The sequence below is a fragment of the Heliconius melpomene genome, chromosome 4, assembly GCF_056956725.1.
Source record: "Heliconius melpomene rosina isolate 202511_hmr_F chromosome 4, ASM5695672v1, whole genome shotgun sequence".
Classification (NCBI taxonomy): domain Eukaryota; kingdom Metazoa; phylum Arthropoda; class Insecta; order Lepidoptera; family Nymphalidae; genus Heliconius; species Heliconius melpomene.
In genome coordinates this window covers 1504307-1524633 of record NC_140392.1, presented here as the reverse complement: position 1 = coordinate 1524633, position 20327 = coordinate 1504307, and the positions used below count along the sequence as shown (strand labels likewise).

At 32.9% G+C, this 20327-nt stretch overlaps 2 protein-coding genes across 4 annotated transcripts; one reads left to right on the top strand and one right to left on the bottom strand.

The window, feature by feature from the left end:
• The first annotated feature begins 3627 nt into the window (after positions 1–3627).
• On the top strand, positions 3628–10592 carry LOC146539365 (collagen and calcium-binding EGF domain-containing protein 1-like). 3 transcript variants are annotated; one of them, XM_085185023.1, is made up of 9 exons: positions 3628–3933; positions 6282–6410; positions 7089–7237; positions 7566–7711; positions 8206–8362; positions 9020–9099; positions 9378–9547; positions 9691–9836; positions 10350–10592. In XM_085185023.1, the coding sequence occupies exons 1-9, from the start codon at positions 3818–3820 to the stop codon at positions 10547–10549; spliced, it is 1293 nt and encodes a 430-aa protein (XP_085041149.1). In that variant the 5' UTR covers positions 3628–3817; the 3' UTR covers positions 10550–10592. The 3 variants fall into 3 exon arrangements, with proteins under 3 accessions (XP_085041149.1, XP_085041147.1, XP_085041148.1); XM_085185021.1 differs by having other exon boundaries at positions 3630–3933; positions 9002–9099; positions 10350–10590; XM_085185022.1 differs by having other exon boundaries at positions 3635–3933; positions 7566–7693; positions 9002–9099; positions 10350–10589.
• Positions 10593–10929: 337 nt separating this feature from the next.
• Positions 10930–14350, bottom strand: epsilonCOP (coatomer subunit epsilon). Its single transcript, XM_085185024.1, has 7 exons — positions 14209–14350; positions 13780–13971; positions 13381–13472; positions 13092–13257; positions 12192–12303; positions 11321–11436; positions 10930–11105 (listed from the first exon to the last, which is right to left on the bottom strand). The coding sequence occupies exons 1-7, from the start codon at positions 14308–14310 to the stop codon at positions 10977–10979; spliced, it is 909 nt and encodes a 302-aa protein (XP_085041150.1). The 5' UTR covers positions 14311–14350; the 3' UTR covers positions 10930–10976.
• Between the last annotated feature and the right edge of the window lie 5977 nt (positions 14351–20327).

The window sequence follows — 20327 nt, the reverse complement described above, 5'->3', positions numbered from 1 at the left end:
TTATATTTCTCGATCTAGTTTAGTAAAGGTAAAATAATTATTAGTAACAAAGAAGATAGAAAGTAAAATACTGAACGGTTCTAGGCGCTTCATTTATAATGCTTTTTAAATTGTATTTTTACAGGATTACTAGGCTGTAGGCCTATAATTAATAATACAGACTGGCAAGATAAATTTTTTCCATTTTGAACCCTCAACTTATATAATTCTGCTGACATCCAAACTATTTAGTGGGGAACATACGTAATTTATCTTAGGATAAGTTTCAATAAACTAAATTTAAACTTATAATGAAATTCAATGCTGCGTGGACTTTTTCAAATAAATATGACACTGTTTTTATATATATATACTTATCTATTTTATTACCTTTTAAATATTTTATTACGCCATCTACTGTAGTAAAGCGAAAGCTCTCGATGCAAGCTCTTGACACAGGTTCGTATAGCAGTGAACTAAAAAATGAATAGAGGGTGCTATACTGTATAATTTTTATTATGTTTTCATTTCTTTACTTGATTCTTTTTATAATAAAAAAATATTCAGTTAAAATTAAAATAATATCTTATTTGTGTTTCTTTGATGTTCTACTATTTTTTAAATTCCTTACGGTCAATACGTAGGTTAGAGCTTTTTTTATAAATAAATTTAAAATACTTCTAATAATACAATAGGTACCTAGATTTTTTTTCAGCTGCACGCTGTATCCTACAAGAACCTCCGTTTCTATTAAGACAGTTTCATTCCCCACGTCCCGCTGAATTCTGGAGGCAGTAGGTGTTGAGTGACTGAACTCAACGCCACGATTTGCCTGATTAGAAGAGCAAAGAAATAAGAATATTAAATATTTCAATACCTACCTCGTGTGGGAATCAAACTCACAACGTGTAGCGCTTGCAGTCACACGCATATCCTCCTGCCCCACAACACATAAATTATGTAATATTTTATTATACTTTTTTCGCAAGGTATGCATGTGAAAGACTTTGTCAAAACAAAACGTGATGCACCTATATAATTGCGAAACTCAACGCCACGATTTTATTAGTAAAGGCCCACCTTTTGATTCTGATGCTTTTCCCAAAAAGAAAATAATATAATTAACTATTAAATTAATAATTAATTAATAAAACCCAAAATTACCTTTTAGCCTTAGATATTTCTAAACGTTTAACATAAAATGTGCTCTACATTTTAATCTAAATGTCAAAAAGCTCTTCGAATCTCATACATGTTTCGTAATTCGAAGTAACTGTATGATTCATTACAATTAATTAATAAATTGGGGCACATTTATGTCAACGACAGATATATCCATGCTAGTGTCATATCACATCTGTTCTTAAAGCCTACTAGGTACCTACTAATTTAATTCTTACTAGGCAGCTAGCACCGAAATACGGCGTCGCCCGCTTAACCTTGTTGTTATGTTTTTTTTTTCAGCGTTACGCTGTAATTCTGGAGGCATTGCGTGTTGAGTGGCGGAACTCAACACCGCACTTTGCCTCGACACTCGAGCGATGAAATTAACACATTTGTAAAGCTCTTGGTCTTTCGGGTGGGAATTATCACAATCATCGTCTAAAGCTTTTTTAAGCTCCACGCTGTATCTTCTTCCTCCTGGCATTAATCTCGGCTATTGCCAGGGTCTGCCCTCCTACTCAACCTACTCCACTTTGCACGGTCTTTTGCGTCACGCTGCGCGGGGTAACCAGGGTGAACGCCAAACGCTACGGTTTCTGCGTACCTCTTTCGCCTCGTCGCATCAACCTCATCATACCTTATGTTTTTACGTGACCTTATCCAGTATCATAAATACCGTGTTTTGGAAGGTCAACTGCTTTCATAAATTAAAATAATACCAAATGGAAATTTAGGAAATGGAAATGGTAGGTATAATGTATATTTAATTTGGATATTTGAAACATTTACAAAACATAATTTTAGAAAAACACATATGATTCAACAAGAAGTAGGCAGATATTTAGATAGGAGCATTGCAGCACTCAGTATGTCAGTGGAGCGGAGAGCGGCCGTGAGCGCTGGGCGCGCATCAATCAAGTGTAAACAAACCATCTTGTACGCTCCGGTGGCCATGTGACTATTTATATTTGGGAAATTTAGATTTTTCTATTCGTAAAGGATTTTATTCTCATTTTATATTATGTTTAGTTATATTAGTTGACATAATAGTTTTTCTAAGAAAAGACTATTCAAAATTGTCTAATATCAATTGGAGGCAAACCCGTTTTCTTTTCGAAGGCGATTCAAAATTTATTACTTGTTGTATATTTTTTTGCTGATGCTATTTTTCGCTGTGATTCTTACTGAGTGATAAATGACAATCTTCTTGTTATTGTAATTATACTTATTTGTAAGTTCAGGTTAACAATAGACGATCTCTACATGAAACTTTATATTACTAAAAAGTTTCTCAAAATATTGACTTGATGACAACCACCACCTCAATGTTGATGTTAGCATCAGTTTTGTCAACACTTTTAATTTGTTGTAGATATATTTTTTAATTGCAATTTACATTTTTTTTGTAGAAATTGGTCAACCAGTATAATTAACTGGACCTGGATATATTTCGTCGACAGCATAATATAAAACACAAAAAGCATTAACTTTACTTTATTTATTAGGTTTTATATTAACACATAAATATCTCAACTGTTCGTGTGTCTAATATGAATAATTTGATACTTCCGTACGTTTATTCGTCCTCTCGTAAAATAATTTATGGCTGCACTAAAAAAAATACACACAAAATCGTCCGCGGCCAACTTTACAGACTACAGTATACGCGCTGGAGTTTATTTCGGGACCAATGCTAGTTCGCCTAGCTATAGCGCTATGATACTCAAACTGTTTTAATAAAAAAGTAATCTATCTTAAAAATTGGAATTGATCATATACGGGTTAAGACTCGGTAATACGAAACCAATATTTTTAATACTCATATAGATTTACTATTTAATTTTAGTCCTTAGTTACTATTTTTTTTAAGCAAATTTAATATTTTAGAAGCATTCAGTGCTGTTAAGGCGATAAATAATAAAGAAATATTTATTTAACCACAAACTAATTGTGCTACAACGTATTAAGATGTTAGCCTATTTAACATTGCTCTTATAAGGATGCTATTTAAACTTTTAAACGATGCACTAAGATGCGTGAATGCAATTTAAATGAAAAGTAGTGTTTGTAATAGCAGTGGCACAATGACTTCATTTACAATACTAATCTTAATTAATCTGCAAAGTATAGGCCCGAGAAACTATTTATAATGATGAATCATGATAATTATACTCCATAGGGTGTTACATATCAGGAATAAGTTTATTATGATTTCTTTAATTTTTTTTTAATAATTTTATAACAGTTATGTACTTCTGAGTTTCAAAAAATAAGAGAAGCGTAATTTAGATTTTAAGCAGTTAGCAGCCTTTATATCGAAATAAGAATTTTCAATTACAACCTCTAAATGAAATAGATATTTTTCCAGAAATTCTATAAAAGATATGAAATGTCATCATTGATATTAATTTTTCTGTTATGTAATGTTAACAAATTAAAAACAAGAAATATCTTAAAACCATATTAGGTACCACCAATTTTAATTGTATTTCGAATAATCTCATAAACAAAAACAAATGACAATTTTAAAGGGCAAACCATTATCAAAGGGACGAAACGATAAGCCCACACGCATTTTGCATGCATTTTTGATATACGCCTATATGATATATAACTATATATAAAATATAGTTTGGGTGTTTGTGCTTAAACGCATAGCTGTGCCGCAGTCACGATGCGCGTGTCGGTCGGTGCGGCGTGCGCGCTCCTGCTCACTCCTGTCTCCCTGGTACTCTGCCAGGGTTCGGGGTACTTCGCCGAGGATGGTTACCGTGACGACGCCATTGACGTGTGAGTTCACTTTGTATTGAGTGACAGTGATGTGACAGTGTTTTTTTTTTAAATTTGTAGGTGATAGAGCATGATGGTGAATTTTGTGTCAATTATTTTTTATTGTTTTGTAAATATGAGGTTTTTGCTTTCTATTTAATTCTTAAAAAATATTACATAATTTTAAAATAGTGTTTTAATTTATACTCAAGCTCTTCAGAGTAAGTACGTCCTATAGGTTTTTGTAAATGAAACTTTTGGTAGAGCATTCTACACAATTTAAGCAATTATTATAACTCTGTATTCATAGGGATTTTAATAATTGATATAAATATGTGTTGTGTGATATATGTTGTGTTGCAAAAAAAAATACCTGCTTCAACGACGTGAGTGAAACACTATACAAAATACAAAACGATGGACATAGGTTCATCAGTTTACAAATTTTCACAAATTTAGACAAACACATTAAACAGACACTACTGTCATTCCCTAGCAATATTCTCAAGAATATAAGTTAATATAAAGAAATAAACGATACAAGCAATGAATTTATTAAAAACTAGCGGTCCGCTCGCGGTTTCACCCGCGGGAGCTATGTTATTATTAATTTCTGCCTCCATGACTACGTCCTAGTGACGCCTATGCAAAATTTGAGACTCCTAGCATTTGTAGTAACGAAGTTTCATACAAACTTTCGACCCCAAAAACAACCCCTTAGAAGTCGAATATTGCAAATTCCGTCTTAGCGAGCACCTACGTCCTATAAGTAATTCCTATGCAAAATTTGAGATTCCTAGCACTTGTAGTTTCTGAGATTTCGTGATGAGTGAGTGACCTTTCGATTTTATATATATTGATATATATATTTATTCGTATAACATAATTATACCATTAAGTACTACTAAGACTTTATATAGACAAGGAACATTGAAACATACTTAGCCCCATCAACATTATTCAATCATTGAAACAACTCAATCAGCATTCATTAACGCACTTGGAGTGACATATTTGACGCCCGTCATTTATCACTGGGAAATGTAACCTAGATAAGAAATTATACCTAAGCTTTCGTAGAAACACTAAAATATACGCGTGTTTGTTTTTTTTTCTTATATTTAACACAAAACGCTAATTGAGACTGTTCAGATAAAAAATATTTCATGATTCTTCTTCTGTCTTTATTACATTCATTAGTACAGTTTATTAAGTTCTACTCTATTTAGAGAAAAGAGTGTAGAGTCAATTTTTTTTCAAATTTACATATTTAAAAACAGTTATGTATTTATCTTACAAATTTTACACAGTAGACAGCGAGAACCTAGTAAAATACAGGTTAATATTTTGTATTTCATATTGTAAAATGCTCCATTTCTATACTTACACCATAAAAAATATAAATTTCATATATAGTATTGGATTTCTAAGAATCTGTCTAGTACCACTATTAATAACACTGGTGCAGGGGCCCACATAGCGTAATTGAATTGCAGCTGAGTGCAGTGCATTGACCCCTTGCATTTTTAACGCGAACTCTGCTCTTAGTATGTGGTAGGTACTTTTATCAGTCAGGGGAAATCGTATTGACAGATTATATATTAGTTGATTTATTTAAAAAGCTTGTTTTTTTAAATGTTTGTGATTTATAGGGTAGCTCTTTACGCTAATGGCTTTTAGGGTTCCGTATCTCATAAGGTAGTAAAGGAATTCTTATAGGGTCCCTGTGTAATCCTTCTGTCAAGACAATTTATCACGAGAATGAATTATTATCAATATTTTAGTTTTTTCATAGTTCCGTAAAAAAATTGGAGGTCTCGGACTTTTTCTGAAATTAAAGCTTAGCTAGAGCCCTTTTATGTGACACCTCACTTGAACTAGCAACTTAAATAACAAATCTTGCCCTCTTTGAAGGCATATGCTTTTTAAAATTTAGCCACGAATGTATTCAATTGTATAGTTATCAGATTTTTTCGTGAACTAGTCCTACCTGCAGATCCTGAGTCTACAGATAGAGAGTCCTACATTAACCGGAGAAACCCTTTTTAGAAAAAATTTTGATTCCCATTTGTAGTGTCGAAATATGCGATTTTTGCGAAATCAACGACCACATACCTACTCAACTCATAATAATGAAGTTGTTGTCCTGGTAACCAATTTATTTGTATGACATCACTATCCCCGGTATATGGAGCTAATAACTGATAAGATACTTGATAGTAGCCCAGTGTTTGCTCTGACGTCATTGTTTGGTTAATAGTGCTTATAGTATAATAAACATTCATTAATAATTTGTAGCGGATGTCTTCTAAATAGCTGATACAGTTAGTTTTATTTAGTTTCTCTTAGGTTACATATTATATTTTCAGTGCGGACACACACGGGGCCTGTCCAACGGATAGATTACTGCGGTCGAGGGAGACCTGCCGCGTGGACGGCGTCGACATTCAGTGCATCCGGCTGAACTGCTGCGAAGACTACAATTACATTGCTGGGCGGTAAGTTTAATATTAATAATGTGCATATAAAATGTATAATCATTTTTATTTAGTAATTGTCTAGCCTAGGCTAGTATTAAGATACTTCGCTCCACATTTTCCGCCGATTTATGACGGAACAGGCTTTGCATGCATTGCAACAGGCATTGTATTTTGAGTAGGGGATCTCAACAACACCAGGTCAAAGAAATGAAACAATTAAATATTTCATTTCCACGAGTGGAAATCGAACCCACAACCTGTCTCGTTTAAAGTCACACGCTTGTACCCCAGCGTCACGATTGGCCTCAAGTGTAGTGTTTATTTAAAAATTAATTTCGAGTTCTTATTTCACTAGAAGATACATTTATGTTTACTTTTTAAATAAACAGTCTCAGGTTACGTAAGTAAATACTCGTATATACCGTTGCACCGCCCAAAACACAGTGTGCCTGTAAAATACCTAGAATAGACATTTAAAAGAGCAGGGAATTAAAAATTATTTAAAATGTAATTATTCTCCTGAGTTAAGATCGAACTTACAACCATCTTGTTTAGCCAGGCGCTGTCCCTCTACGCCACGACGGGCTCTAGTACGATTATAACAACACTATCTATATTATGAAAATTAAATAAAAATAATAATTATACGACAATTAATATAAATTGTAATTTTTTTATAGAAATATATTTTTCCAGCTGCATACCAAAAACAGTGGATCCATGCAGCTTACGACTGTGTGAACAAGCGTGCGCCGTGCGGGACCAGCGGATATGGTGCACGTGCCACCAGGGGTTCAGGTTCGATGAAAATAGCTACCTAAGAAAAAAACAACCATTTTGTGTAGGTAAAGTATCCAAATTATTTGTTCTTTTTCTATATTGCCTTGCTGGTAATCTGTGTGATAGGATATAGAATCTAGTGATTTTTTATTTCATTCTTCTGGCATCTTAAAGTATCTCCCTCAATGAAGAAGTTAATGTTAAGACACTCTGTTCTCCTGTAACTGCGTCTCACGCTTTCCGCCGAATTCTTGAGACGAGAAAGTGAAAATATTAAATATTTTCTCACTAGGAATTACTACATTTTTGATACTCCCTTGCTTATGAAATTTTTCTTTTTAACTTATGTTTACTTATATAACAGGCTTAATTATCTAATATTATGATTTCTAGACATAAACGAATGCGCAACAAACAACGGCGGCTGCGACCAGCTCTGTATCAACGACCCTGGCGGCTACCACTGCGAGTGCGCGCCCCCTCTCGTAGTGGGCAGCGACGGCAGGAGGTGCATACAATCGGTAGCTATAGCTTTGAAGGTATTTTTTGTCAGGTAGATTTGGAATTAAATGTGCACTTTAAATTGAGCTTCGTTCTTTGCTTCTTTCCCTTAATATAATACCTTCGTTATATATGATATTCATTATGTTGTTATATAAATAAACACCACAAAGGGTGCATGTAAAAGCAACTAGTTATGTGGATTCTTAACACTAGGTAGGTAGGTAGGTAGGTATTTATTTATTTATTTTATTTCTTTGTTTTCTTATTTATTTATTTAGTTATTTTTCGCGTCACTTTGCACCGCATTATGCCCGCACTTTTAATTATATCCTTCCGGAATTTGGTTGCCTGGAAGAGATCACTTGTAGTGATAAGGCCGCCTTTGTGCATTTTGTTTTAAGTATTTATTGTATTGTATCTTTTTAAGTGTGCAATAAAGATTTTTATCTATCTATCTATCTAGGTACCCACTGCATACCCTGCCGTGTGTGGGATACAGCGTGAAGTTCATTTTTTTTTAATTTTACAGGAGCCTCTACCGCTGGTGCGGGCTTCGTCGAGGTGCTACGCGCCGTGCGACACGGTGTCTTGGTTGTCGAGGAAAGTGAAGCAACTGAGTGACCAGCTACACACGACGCAAGCTGCTCTTAAGAAACTATTAGAGAATCCTATGTTCAAAGGAGAAGGTAAGTTTAGGGTTCTTTTTATTTCATGTGTATGTCGCTTGTAGGTATGTGGTTTTTACAAATAATTATCATTTCACCTTTTCAATCATAAAATGTTTCTTAAAAAATAACGTTACGTTTCTTAAGGCCATTCGTGGCGCAGCGCGCAGGAGTATAAAAGTGTGACTGTAAATTCGACTGGTTGTAAGTTCGACAACCCCACGAGGAAGTGAAATATTTATTTAGTGGGGAACGGAGTGTCTTAACACTAGGTTGCCTCTGCCTATTTTAACATTACTTTTTTGTTGATAGAATCCAAGACTTTTATCGAAGAAATACAACCAGAGAAACAAAAATATTTAAAATAAGTATATACTTATGTAATGTATATACATTGTCTAGGAAGAAATCGAACTCACAACAATTGTATTCAGTCAGACCCTTCTTAGCTAGGCCACAATGGCAATACTTTTCTAAACATTTTCTGAACAGAAATATAAGTAATAACTCTATATAATTTTGTTTTTGTTACTAAAGACTCTAAAGTTTCTAAACCTAAAATGTCTATTTAATTTAAAATACCTTCCTGACAAAATTTCTAAAGACAATATGTCTGAAAATACATATTAAACACCTATATAATTCGAATATTTAAAACAGATGATGGTCGTTTCTCAGAGGGCACGTACGCGTACAGAGTACTGGACGCTACCGCACCGTTGGAGGGTGGATACTGTCGATGTGAACGAGGGCCTAGAGTAAGTATTAGTAATTTTATTTCATCGTATTTCGTCTTATTTTAACGATATATAAAGATATACAAATAGGAGCTTAGTGTCAAGACACTCTGTTCTCTACTTTCCGCCAAATTGTTCGCGGTATTCCGTATTGAACGGCGGAACTCAACGCCAGGCTTTTTCCTTAATGCCAAAGGGAACAAATGAAAATACGAATAAATAATAATTAATTTCCCCTACAACTGCTTATTTAATTCTTCTTTAATGCGCTTTTTATTTTAACGCTTTGTTTACTCCAGGGCCCAGCTGGTCCCCCGGGCATGGAGGGTCCAAAAGGGGATACGGGAGCGCGTGGACCACGTGGGGCTCGCGGGCCAAAGGGATCCCTGGATTTAATGCTACTTTTACTAGCTGATATTAGACATGATATACATAATCTTGAAGAGAAAGTCTATAAGGATGGAGAAAAGTAAGCATAACTTTATATTCTTTAAAAATTAAATATTTTCTAATTAACATTGAAATATTATTGTTTTAATTTTTTCTGTAACGAATGTATGGAATGCAAGATATTTTTTTATATATTATATTTTAATAAATATTTTCATATAGGCCAGAGCGTTTCAACCTCCAAAAAGCTTGGAAGCACCAACACAAGCAAGAACAATTAGAAAAGGAAAGTAACGTAGAGCAGGACTTGGAGGCGTACACCGCGCCGCCCGTCGTAGGCGCTGACCCCGTAGAGATATCGCATCATGGTTAGTTATTAATATATTGTAAAGAGTTCTATATCTACTATATTTTTTACAAATGAAATAATTTATTTGATAACCATTAACCACAGTAAGACGGTATGTGGCCAAAAAGTGAGAGAAGCAACTAATTTACTTCGTCTTTAGGTTGATAGACAGATGGAATTTAGTGTTAAGACACTCCGTTCCCCGTTTTCTCCCAAATTCTCGAAGCATTACGTGAGCAAAAGCCAACGCAGCGCTTTGTCTCAATACCAGAGCGAGGAAAATGTAATAATTAAGAGCGTAATTTCCTCGAGTGGAGGTGGAACCCACAAGCAGTCGCGATTGCAGTCACACATTTGTGCCCCTGCCTCAAGACTGGCTGTCCATACTTCAATTTCAAAGTACTAAAAATGAAACACACGATATACAACTTTAAATTCATTATATCTATAAAAATGTTTATTCAGGGCATATGAACTATATTTTTTTTATTAATATTGTATTAAACTAACGAAATTAAACTTTAAATCTAAGGTACAACAGGAGAAATAAACCACAAATCAGAAACAACCACAGACTGGACCCTAGTCAAGGGCGACAGCTACGACAGCACGGACGCGATGGACATCGCCGACATGGACGAGAAGCTGCGCCAGTTGAGGCAGCTCGCCAACGCGACGGGGGCCAGTGATGACGACGATGTCGACACAGATTATGATTATAGCTTTTATTAGATATTTTTTGTAGAAAAAAATATGTAGTTTTTTTTATTTGTTAACAGCAACCTGTGCTTTAAAATTTCTTGTGCATAATATTTTTTACAGAATGTTATTAGGAAATGAAAAAGTGCTACATGTAGTTCTAGGTCTGATTAAACTTAATTTAAATTAACAAAGCAGTAACCACAGAATAGAATACATAAAATGAAAAAGGGAGAGTACCTACCATAATATAAAAACCTTAAAACCATCAAACAAAGACTGGAATATATTACTATTACATGTTAAAATTAAAAAAATAACAACGAAACTATTGTAGCAAAATGGACAAGATCTATAAACGCGACAGGCACGGGTTCGACTCCCTTCCAAGTGAAAAATAAAAACAAAACCAATACATTATAATATATATTTAATGATCTTCCACAATACAATAATACATTTAACTGGCGACAGACGGTTGGTACTGTGCTGCGAGACGCTTAAATTCATTGACTTTAGCATTATACTCTTTGGTGAAGGGATGGTCAACGTGCGCGTCTAATAGCTGGGCGAGGTAGCGAGATGATACCTGAAAGTTATAAGAAATACATTTACATAAAGGCCGTCGTAACGCAGTGGCACAATAGTGTGATTGTAACGCGAGGGAATGAATTATTATTTATTAATATTTTAATTTTATACCAAAAATTCACTTATAACAAAAATGAAAACAACAGAAACAATCTTTCACTAAACTCTATGGCTACCCAATATACATACTATAATATTCATAAAAATACATACCTCTGGTGGTTTCCCACTATGAGCAGCAGTCACGGCCAATCCCAACAAAAGCTCCGGTTGCTGCGGAGCTCTCGTCTGAGCCTCTGTTAACATCTGCTCTGCTTCTTCCCACATGCCTAAAAACATATATTTTTGTAAATAATATTATGTATATAATCATATACTAGAAGTATAACTAATATGTAACACAAGGCAGGTAAGCAAAGGAACCTAGACTTAAGACACTTCGTCCTCCATGCGTCACCCAATTCAATATATTGCGTGTTTAGAGATGAAACTCAATGTCTAACTATGTCTAGTTACCAGAGCGAGAAAATGAAAATGATTCGTTCACCCAAGTGGAAACAGCACCCAAAGCCGTCGAGTCAGTCAGTATGATATAGTCAGGTGCTGTGCCACTGTACTTTAAGGAGAATAAAACATATTTTTCATAGTTTTTTTTTATAAATCTAATTCTTACTAGTAAATACTAACAAACTTATTAAGAAAACGTATAAGAATTTGAACATAGTGGGATTTGAAATGAAATATCAAATTACTAAATAATGAGTCATTACACTAGGTTCTCTCTGCCTATCCCGCTAAAGGCTACATGCTGCATATAACGTGAAAGTAAACGCTAAAACAAAAAGAATATTTTCAACATTTGACTTTCCCAATTATTATTCCACACTAGGGTAGAAAAATGGTTTTTAAAAAAACATCAAACAAATATCAATGCAGTTTTAACATAAGATTTAGTGGTCAAAGCTCTTGAATGGCTTCTAAGAGGCACGAGTTCTAATCACGCCACGCTCAAATATGTACGTGTTTTTTTAAATAAGAAATTAATATCATCTAATAAATTAAACAAAAGTCAACAAATAAACACCTCTACAAGCAGCAGCCGCAGCGCCTACAGCTGAAGGCCCAGCTCCCAATGCACCAAGTCTCTCCGCCAACTCCATTATACTGTAGTGTGCATCTTGAACTCCTGGACCACCCTGTAAGATGGAATAATGTGGAATTTTATTTTATTCTCGATTCTCTGACATAATCAGAGTTTTTGATTTCCTAATTTAATTATAATTGTATTGATATTTACATTAATTTGCTATCCATAAATGACCATTAATAATGCATGGAGATAGGAAAAAGAATGTGTAAATGGCTGGAAATAATGTTCTTTTAGTATAACATACAAATTCAAGTAATGTCAATTGTAAAATTTAACATAGTGAAACTCATGCCTCTCAAAATTCGTTCGAACACTGATAAACCACTAACCACTAATGACTAAACCATATGGTCATAACAAATTACATAGGAATTCTTATATGCGCTTGTTCTGTTCCTCTTCCATTTGTTTCTCACTTTCGAGACATTGCGCTTTGTGTTCAAGAACTCAAGGAAGCGCTTTGCCTCTCTACCAGAGACAAAATGAAAATATTCAATATTTCATTTCCTCTAGTGGGAATCGGACATAAAACCTATTGCGTTTACAGTTGCACACCTGTCTCCCTGTGCCACGACTGGCCTCAAACTCAAAACTTATTTATATTGTTATTATACTTTTGTTACAAATTTACAGAGATACTGCAAATCTCGAAACTCGAAAATCATTGCTAAGACTGATAATTTGGACTTACCTTCTTCCTTTCCTTAACTTTTTTTCTAATAATATGTATAGAAAAATATCAAACAAGAATAGATTGCAGTAGCAGGAATACATACAATTACATATTCTTTTAATATATATATTTTCTACATTTTTCAATTGATATATATTTACCTGAGCCAAATTAAGCCAACTTTGTGCCAGTTGAGTTAATGTACTATCATCTTCAATGTCTTGCAATGCTTTAAGTTGTTTCTTAGCCAAGTCTGGTCTGTTCATGGCCAGCAAGCATTGTAATGTGAACGCTCTGAGCTCTAATGATTCAGCTTCATGTAGAATTCTTGAATGAGAGAAATAAATATATATATTTTTCTTTATAACTTTAATACAGAAAAATATTGTTTTCTATTATCATTTTGCAAAATCAAAGATCAAATTGAATTATAACTTTTAGAAAACTTACTTTAATGCTGCTTCATAATTTCCTTCATGATAGTAGATAGTAGAAGCAACAATGAGAAATATATCATTTGTTAGCTCCGTTCCCTTTGCAACCTGTAATGACAATCAAAAATTATAATATAAATTAGAGGTACAGTGTAAAAAAAGACTGACTGTAACATTTGTGGTTTGATTCTCACTGAGAGGAATAAAATAGTTTTGTTTTCTAGATAGATAAATTTATTTTCACTACTCAAAGCTAAAATATCTCGAAAATTGATAAAAAAATGGAAAATGGAGTGTGTTAACACTAGGTCAAAACACCTAATCTGCTATATGCAGGATTTGTGAAACTGAAAATCATATAAAAATTGAAAATATTTTATAATTTCTCTAGCAAACGAAACATGTTTCAACTTACTCTAGCATCAATCTCTGACACTATAGCTGGTTTATTGGCACCAGGGGATAAATAATCAACCAGTGTCTTTAATGGTTGTAACATAGGGTCAGCACTTTTTAGCTCTTGTAAAACAATCCTATAGTTGCCCTGTGCAATATATGATCGATACAGAAAAGCATCTCGCTGAAGCGCTATGAGTGGAGAAGACGGCTGGAAAGAAATAATAAATAAATATTATAGATTTTAATATTTTAAATCTAGATAACAAATCAATTTCATATGACTAAGAAAAGTAGCTCTAAGATAAGTAACTATTTAAAACTTGATATTTTTATTACAAAATGACACCAAAACAAATGTCAACACGTCATCGGTATAAACAGTATCTACTTTTATCGCAATAAAAAGCTACAAATACTATTTTTATACATTTAGAATATCACTTACGTTAACATTTTGCGCTTCATTTATGGCTTGTTGATAATTTCCAACATAATATGCATTTTTCACATCGAAAAGCTCATCGACATCCTGCTGCTGACGTGCCATTTTGACAACGACTGACAGCTGTCATACGACAATAGACTATATAGATATGTTAAAAGATGCTTATTCGTTCAATAACTAATATAATTCAATAAATAATATAGTCCTTTTGTACTTGTAGAGTTTTTAATGTTTTAATATAATTAGCAAGGTTAAATATAATGTTATTAATTTTTGACATTAGTTTATAATTGTATGAAAGACTATAAAAAATTATTTATCATCTTCCCTAAACTACAAATCATTAAAAATTTTGTCGTAACGTAACATGGACTTACATGAGACCTTCTTAAGATAAGCTTATATTTTTTTTTAACATTGTAGATACTACTGACACAACAAATCTAGAAGCTCTGTGGAGAGCCTAAAGTTATTAAATTTTTAACAAGTAAAATAAAAGAAGCCATTAATTTCTCAGTTCCGTTTTTAAAATATGCTGGAAATGATAACGCCTCTGAAAGACAAAGAACGTGTGCCTGTATTATATATAACCTAACACTATTTCATCTTAATCCTCTATAACAAGAAAATAAAAATTACATCTTTAATATTTTTAAGCCCTCAGCTATCTTTAACTTTTAATAAAACCTGTTGTATTATAATGTTTTTCTTTTAATTTTGTGTTGAACTTCATTTTACCTTTCCTAAGCTTAAATGGCTGTATTCTATTTGTGACAGTAAATCCAAATTAGTTTCACTACATAATAACATTGCAGGTAAAGTACCTTTGTATTTTTATATTGTTCTTTAGAATTTCCTTATCTTTGTATTCAATGAATAAAGAATTGTTTTCAATGATCTCGTCTCGTGCAATAGAAGATAAATCCAAAAAAATTCTACGTAATCGAAGCTTCAGTTTTGCACTGTAGCAGAGTAGACAGAGGGTTCCTAGTGTTAAGTTACTCCGTTCCCCACTTTCCGCAGAATTTCGGAGGCATTGCGTGTTGAGTGGTAGTACTTAACGCTGCGCTTTGCGTCAAGAAATGAAAATATTAAATATTTGTATCCATTAAGTGGAGATCGAACCCACAACCTGTCACGATTACAGTTTGCTTTGTTTGGTTGCTTGTGCCCCTGCACCACGACTGACCTTAAATCTAAGCATATATTTTAAAATATAAAGTTACGTTCGATATTATCTTCTTAGAATCATAGATGAAATTTATTTTGAACAAAATAAACTTCTGAATCATGAATGACTGATTCCTCGTTTCTCTGAACCGACTCGTCTTTCTGAGATGTTCTTGGATTTATATATTTATTGTACGTCATATATTTCGATCACACCACTAGTTTAAAGTAGGTGACTATGCACGCACGTTTGCATTTTTCGCGATAGTTATAGGTTGAAATTGCGCCAAGAATTGCGTTACCTATTTTTATTTATCTGCAGGGTAGGGTAGTGTTAAAACACTCCGCTCACTACTGATTTGCCACACGCCTGCCTCGATTTCGGAGCGAAGAAATGAAAATATTAATTTTGATTCGGTTATTTAAGATTCAATACGCAATATGTTACGAAGACAGAGTAATTATTTACTTTGTACGATACGTTAAATTTGAATTTAGTCCTAAAATATTTAATTAATTTCTTTCATCATTGAGTCAATACTTATTATTTAAATTTTCACCCACTTATAATTTAAATGTATTCTATTATAAGATCATATTAATAATAATATTAGGTAAACCAATAACCATAAAAGTACAACAAAACGAGCGTGCCTCTGGCGCCAGAAGATGTGGGTTCAAATTACGTACGTGACGAATAATCGGTTCAAGTGATTTCCTGCTAAACTTCTTAGTCTTTTTTTAATGTAAACACAAAATAAAGAATAAAATTAAAAATAAGTCCCTTTTTTATAAGATTTTTGAAGTGAGTGAGCGCTAAGCGAGACAGGCGGAGACTTCGCCGACTTTATATTCGAGAACAGTATTGATGGTACTGGAGAAAGGTTACGTAAAAAATATGTGGAACCCCAGAAGGGAATGTATAAAGAGGTTGATGACAAAGAAGGAGGTGATAGAGATATGCAGAAATTGTAGCGCTTGACACTCCGTATCCTCTGGCTACCCGCTAGGGTTAAAGCTAAAAATGAAGCTTAATTATAAAAAAAAATATTTTTCACTTTCACAATGAATCTCGCATGTAGTAGGGTAGGCATAGGGATCCTAGTGATTAGACATTTTGTGTTGAGTGGCGGAACTCAACGCCGAGCTTTGCTTCGACACCAGAGCGAAGAAATGAAAAATAAATATTTCATTTCCCCGAATGGGAATCGAACCGATAATCTGTCGCGCCACGATTGGCCTCAAAAAAATAATAATTACGTACCTACTAAAAGTAACTCTCTAATATTATTAAAATATTTACAAACGCAATAAAATTTTTATAAATGAAATTCAAGAACAATGATACTATGAATGAAGATCGCGCTAAGTCTTTGCAAAGTGTAATACTTTATTTATTGTTTTGTTGTCCGACTTATTACCTCCGTAACGACTGGAGAGATAACATTGAGTATTTCTTTATAAGTTGAAAGTGTTAGTGGTAGTATTTAATAGGTTTAAATAACTATTTGAAACATTTAGTTTTTATTCTTTGTTCTTATACTTTTATATAGGTTCTTATCTATAATGGATATTGTATTATAGAAATACATATTTGTGTTATTTTTCATCTTAACTTTTTGGTGTATCATCGTATATCGTTATATTTAATTAATATTTATGTGTTAAATAATACGTTTAAGTAAGGATTCATGAGGTCACTCAAATTTTTGCTTGTAAATAAATAGAATCGGTAACCTTTAACTATATGAATAGTCACCAGCACGAGGTCACTACCTAAGATAACTTATAATTTTTATTATAACCATACCACTATGTAATTATGAAACATTATTATTAAAGAACTATTTTATAGCCAGTATTACAAGGTAATTTTTTAATGAAATTTCCTAAATAAAATGTTATTAGTAAAAACAGGGCTTCGTGGTATATTCCACACTCGGTAGGCAGACAGGTTAACCTAGTGTTAAGACACTCCATTCCTGATTTTCCCAAAAAAAAAAGAAAAAACATATCATTAAATTAAAATTATTATCTATACATAGGTAAACTTGTTTTTAGAAAAGCACCTTTATAACTATACAATTACAGGACATCACTTGATTTATTACACACTACGACAGGTAAGTGTCAAAATTGTTTTTTTAAAGGAATGTTACAAAACAGGCATAGAATTTGAAATTGTGTAGAGCTTTCGACACACTACTATTTTCATTTTAAAAAAAATATGGCATAAACACAGTAGCTCATCCATTCATTTCATTCAGGCATACAAAACTTTTACAAATAAATCATTTTGGAATTAAAAAAAATATATATTTAATTCATTCATCGTTTCATTGAAGTCACTACAACAAAAATGTCAGCTGTCAAATTTAATTTAGTCCACTTCCAAGGAATTTTACATTAATACAACTTACTTTTTTTGGAAATGTATATAAATTTAAATAACATATCTCCTTCCTAAGTGGAAAAACACTTTAAAAATATTTAAATTATTTATTTATCCTTACAATGTATACGATACAAATGTCCAAAAAGAAATAAGTAATATAGGGACTATCGCCATTGCGTTTGGTAAAATCCTAATCTTAAGTTATAGGTAATATAAGTAACTGACTCATCATAATAAAACATGGCAATTTTATTTGTTTACAGTTTTTTAAACTGACAGGGGGGTTTCTACAAAAATTACTAGCGCATTAATGGCTAATTATTTTAAAAGGAGGGTAAGGGTGTAAAATGAGAAGAGATTTATCAGAAACTCATTAGAATCGAAGTGAAAAGAAGTTGACGATATAATTTTACTTTTGAAGTTTTTGTATAAGTAAGTATAAGATGCGAGTAATAAATTAGCTATAGATGTATATAACTAGTAGTTAGTTTTTAATTACATACAATGTGTTGACAAAAATCCAACTCAAGGTAATACTGAACTTAAGTAAAATAACATATAAAGTAATTTTAAAAACATATTAAATCAAGTTTGAAATTTAAACTCTAACATTTAACAATAGAAACCGTCCAGCCAAAACTTTAAAACGACATTTTGAGTTGCATTCGTTAACCAGCAGTACCTACTAAGCTTAACGACCAAGAAACGCTATAACCGCCACGAATGCAGGCCCGGTGCACCGACAGATGTTCCAGCCCTGAGAAAGGTCTCAAGGTATACAAAGGTACCTTAGGGGTCATTGCCATGAATGAATTTTTGCAGCGCGAATCTTATCGGCGCTATTGGGGTGAGATTTATGCGGTGGGAAAAGAAATTTGATTTGATTTTGTTTGTCGAAAATTAACTAACGAGAATTTACTGATGCTAATCTCGTAATTTATGTCGAATTTTATGTTTTGCGTGGTAGCGTGTGTCTGTCTGTGACTAAATTATCTAAGGTATACCTAAAATAAAAGTAGCTATTGGTATTTTTGATTTATTTAATTTTATTTATTCCCTCAAGTGGGGATCGACCCCACAACTGTCGCGTTACAGTCCCACAGTTGTGCCTACGACACGACGACCTCTAGATATGTAGGTAGATAGTTATTTATTATAATTTCACAGTTCAAAGAATTATATGTTGATAATAATTAATTAATTAATTATACTTACATATATATAAACTTATAAATATTAAAATGTGATCGTTAATTAACAACTAAAATAGATTTTCTATAATATCAAGTTTAATTTTTATAATTGATATACTCGTGCTTAACATGAATTGTGGTAATTGATTATTTTTTTGAAGATAGATGAATAATGAAAATGAGACCTGATTATCTTGGGGAACACTGGTACAGTACAACTCTAAACGCGATGGTGGTGGGTTGGAATACCATTCAAAGAATGAATTATTTCCATTACTCTGGTAAGTTAAAATTAAGCGTTGAGTTCCTCCACTAAAGTGGAAAGTGGAGAACGAAATGTCTTAACACTAGATTTTCTCTACTTTTTCTGCTATATGCGCGGTAAAGCAGGGAACTAAAAAAATATAATAACATAATGAAAAATACCTATATCAATACATTTCCTATATAATTCCAAGCTTAAAACATATATTCAGTTATTAACAAAACATAACTAAATTTATGTTTCGTAAATTTTATTATGAACTCAAACAATAGTCCGAAGTAGTGCAAAGTTCAATGCACCCTCCTTAGTGACCCTTTTTCAACCCTTACGACAGGCTCCACTCGAAAATGAAGAACTTCAACAGAAATGGTATTTCCGTCCCGTTTTAACACTATAGAGTTATATTTCCGTCCTTGTCGTACACCAGAGGAAAAAGATTGCATCATATGATATGTTCAAAAATATTGGGAATTTTTTTTTACTATTTAATAGGGATGTACTAGTTGCGTATTTTTTGATTATTAATTGGTTGTATGGGGTTTTATCTAGTTTGTTAATTTTCTAGTTTGTAAATTTTGTCCTATATTTGTAGGGTAGTTAGTCTTGTAATATTTAATTCGCCGCTTTTCGCCCATTTTAGGGACTATGGACGGAAATTAACACTGTGTAGCCAAATTCAAAATTCAATAAGAAATTGAGTTTTGTTACAGAAAACTTAGCATATTATGTATTTATATACAACTCTTCCTTCATTGAGTGTCTGACTGGCGACACCTATGACTTAGAAAGATAAAATTCTGTGTAGACGAGCAATGACAGAGGATGTCTCAAAATACCTATGGGAACATTCATAAATATTGTATTTTAAATGATAATGTTATTAGAATACGAAAGAATTTAGCAAATAAGAATGTATTTCAAGCGAGCGAAACCGCGACCAGGTCGCTAAAATAGAGGAATTAAATAGGAATTTAATACTGGGAAATATAGTAGTTCTTAGATATTTCACGACATCAATATAAACTACATACTTTTAAAGGCCCTAACCTAAAAATGATCGTCTTTAGATGTTACTAAGTTACAAGAGCTTTGTAAA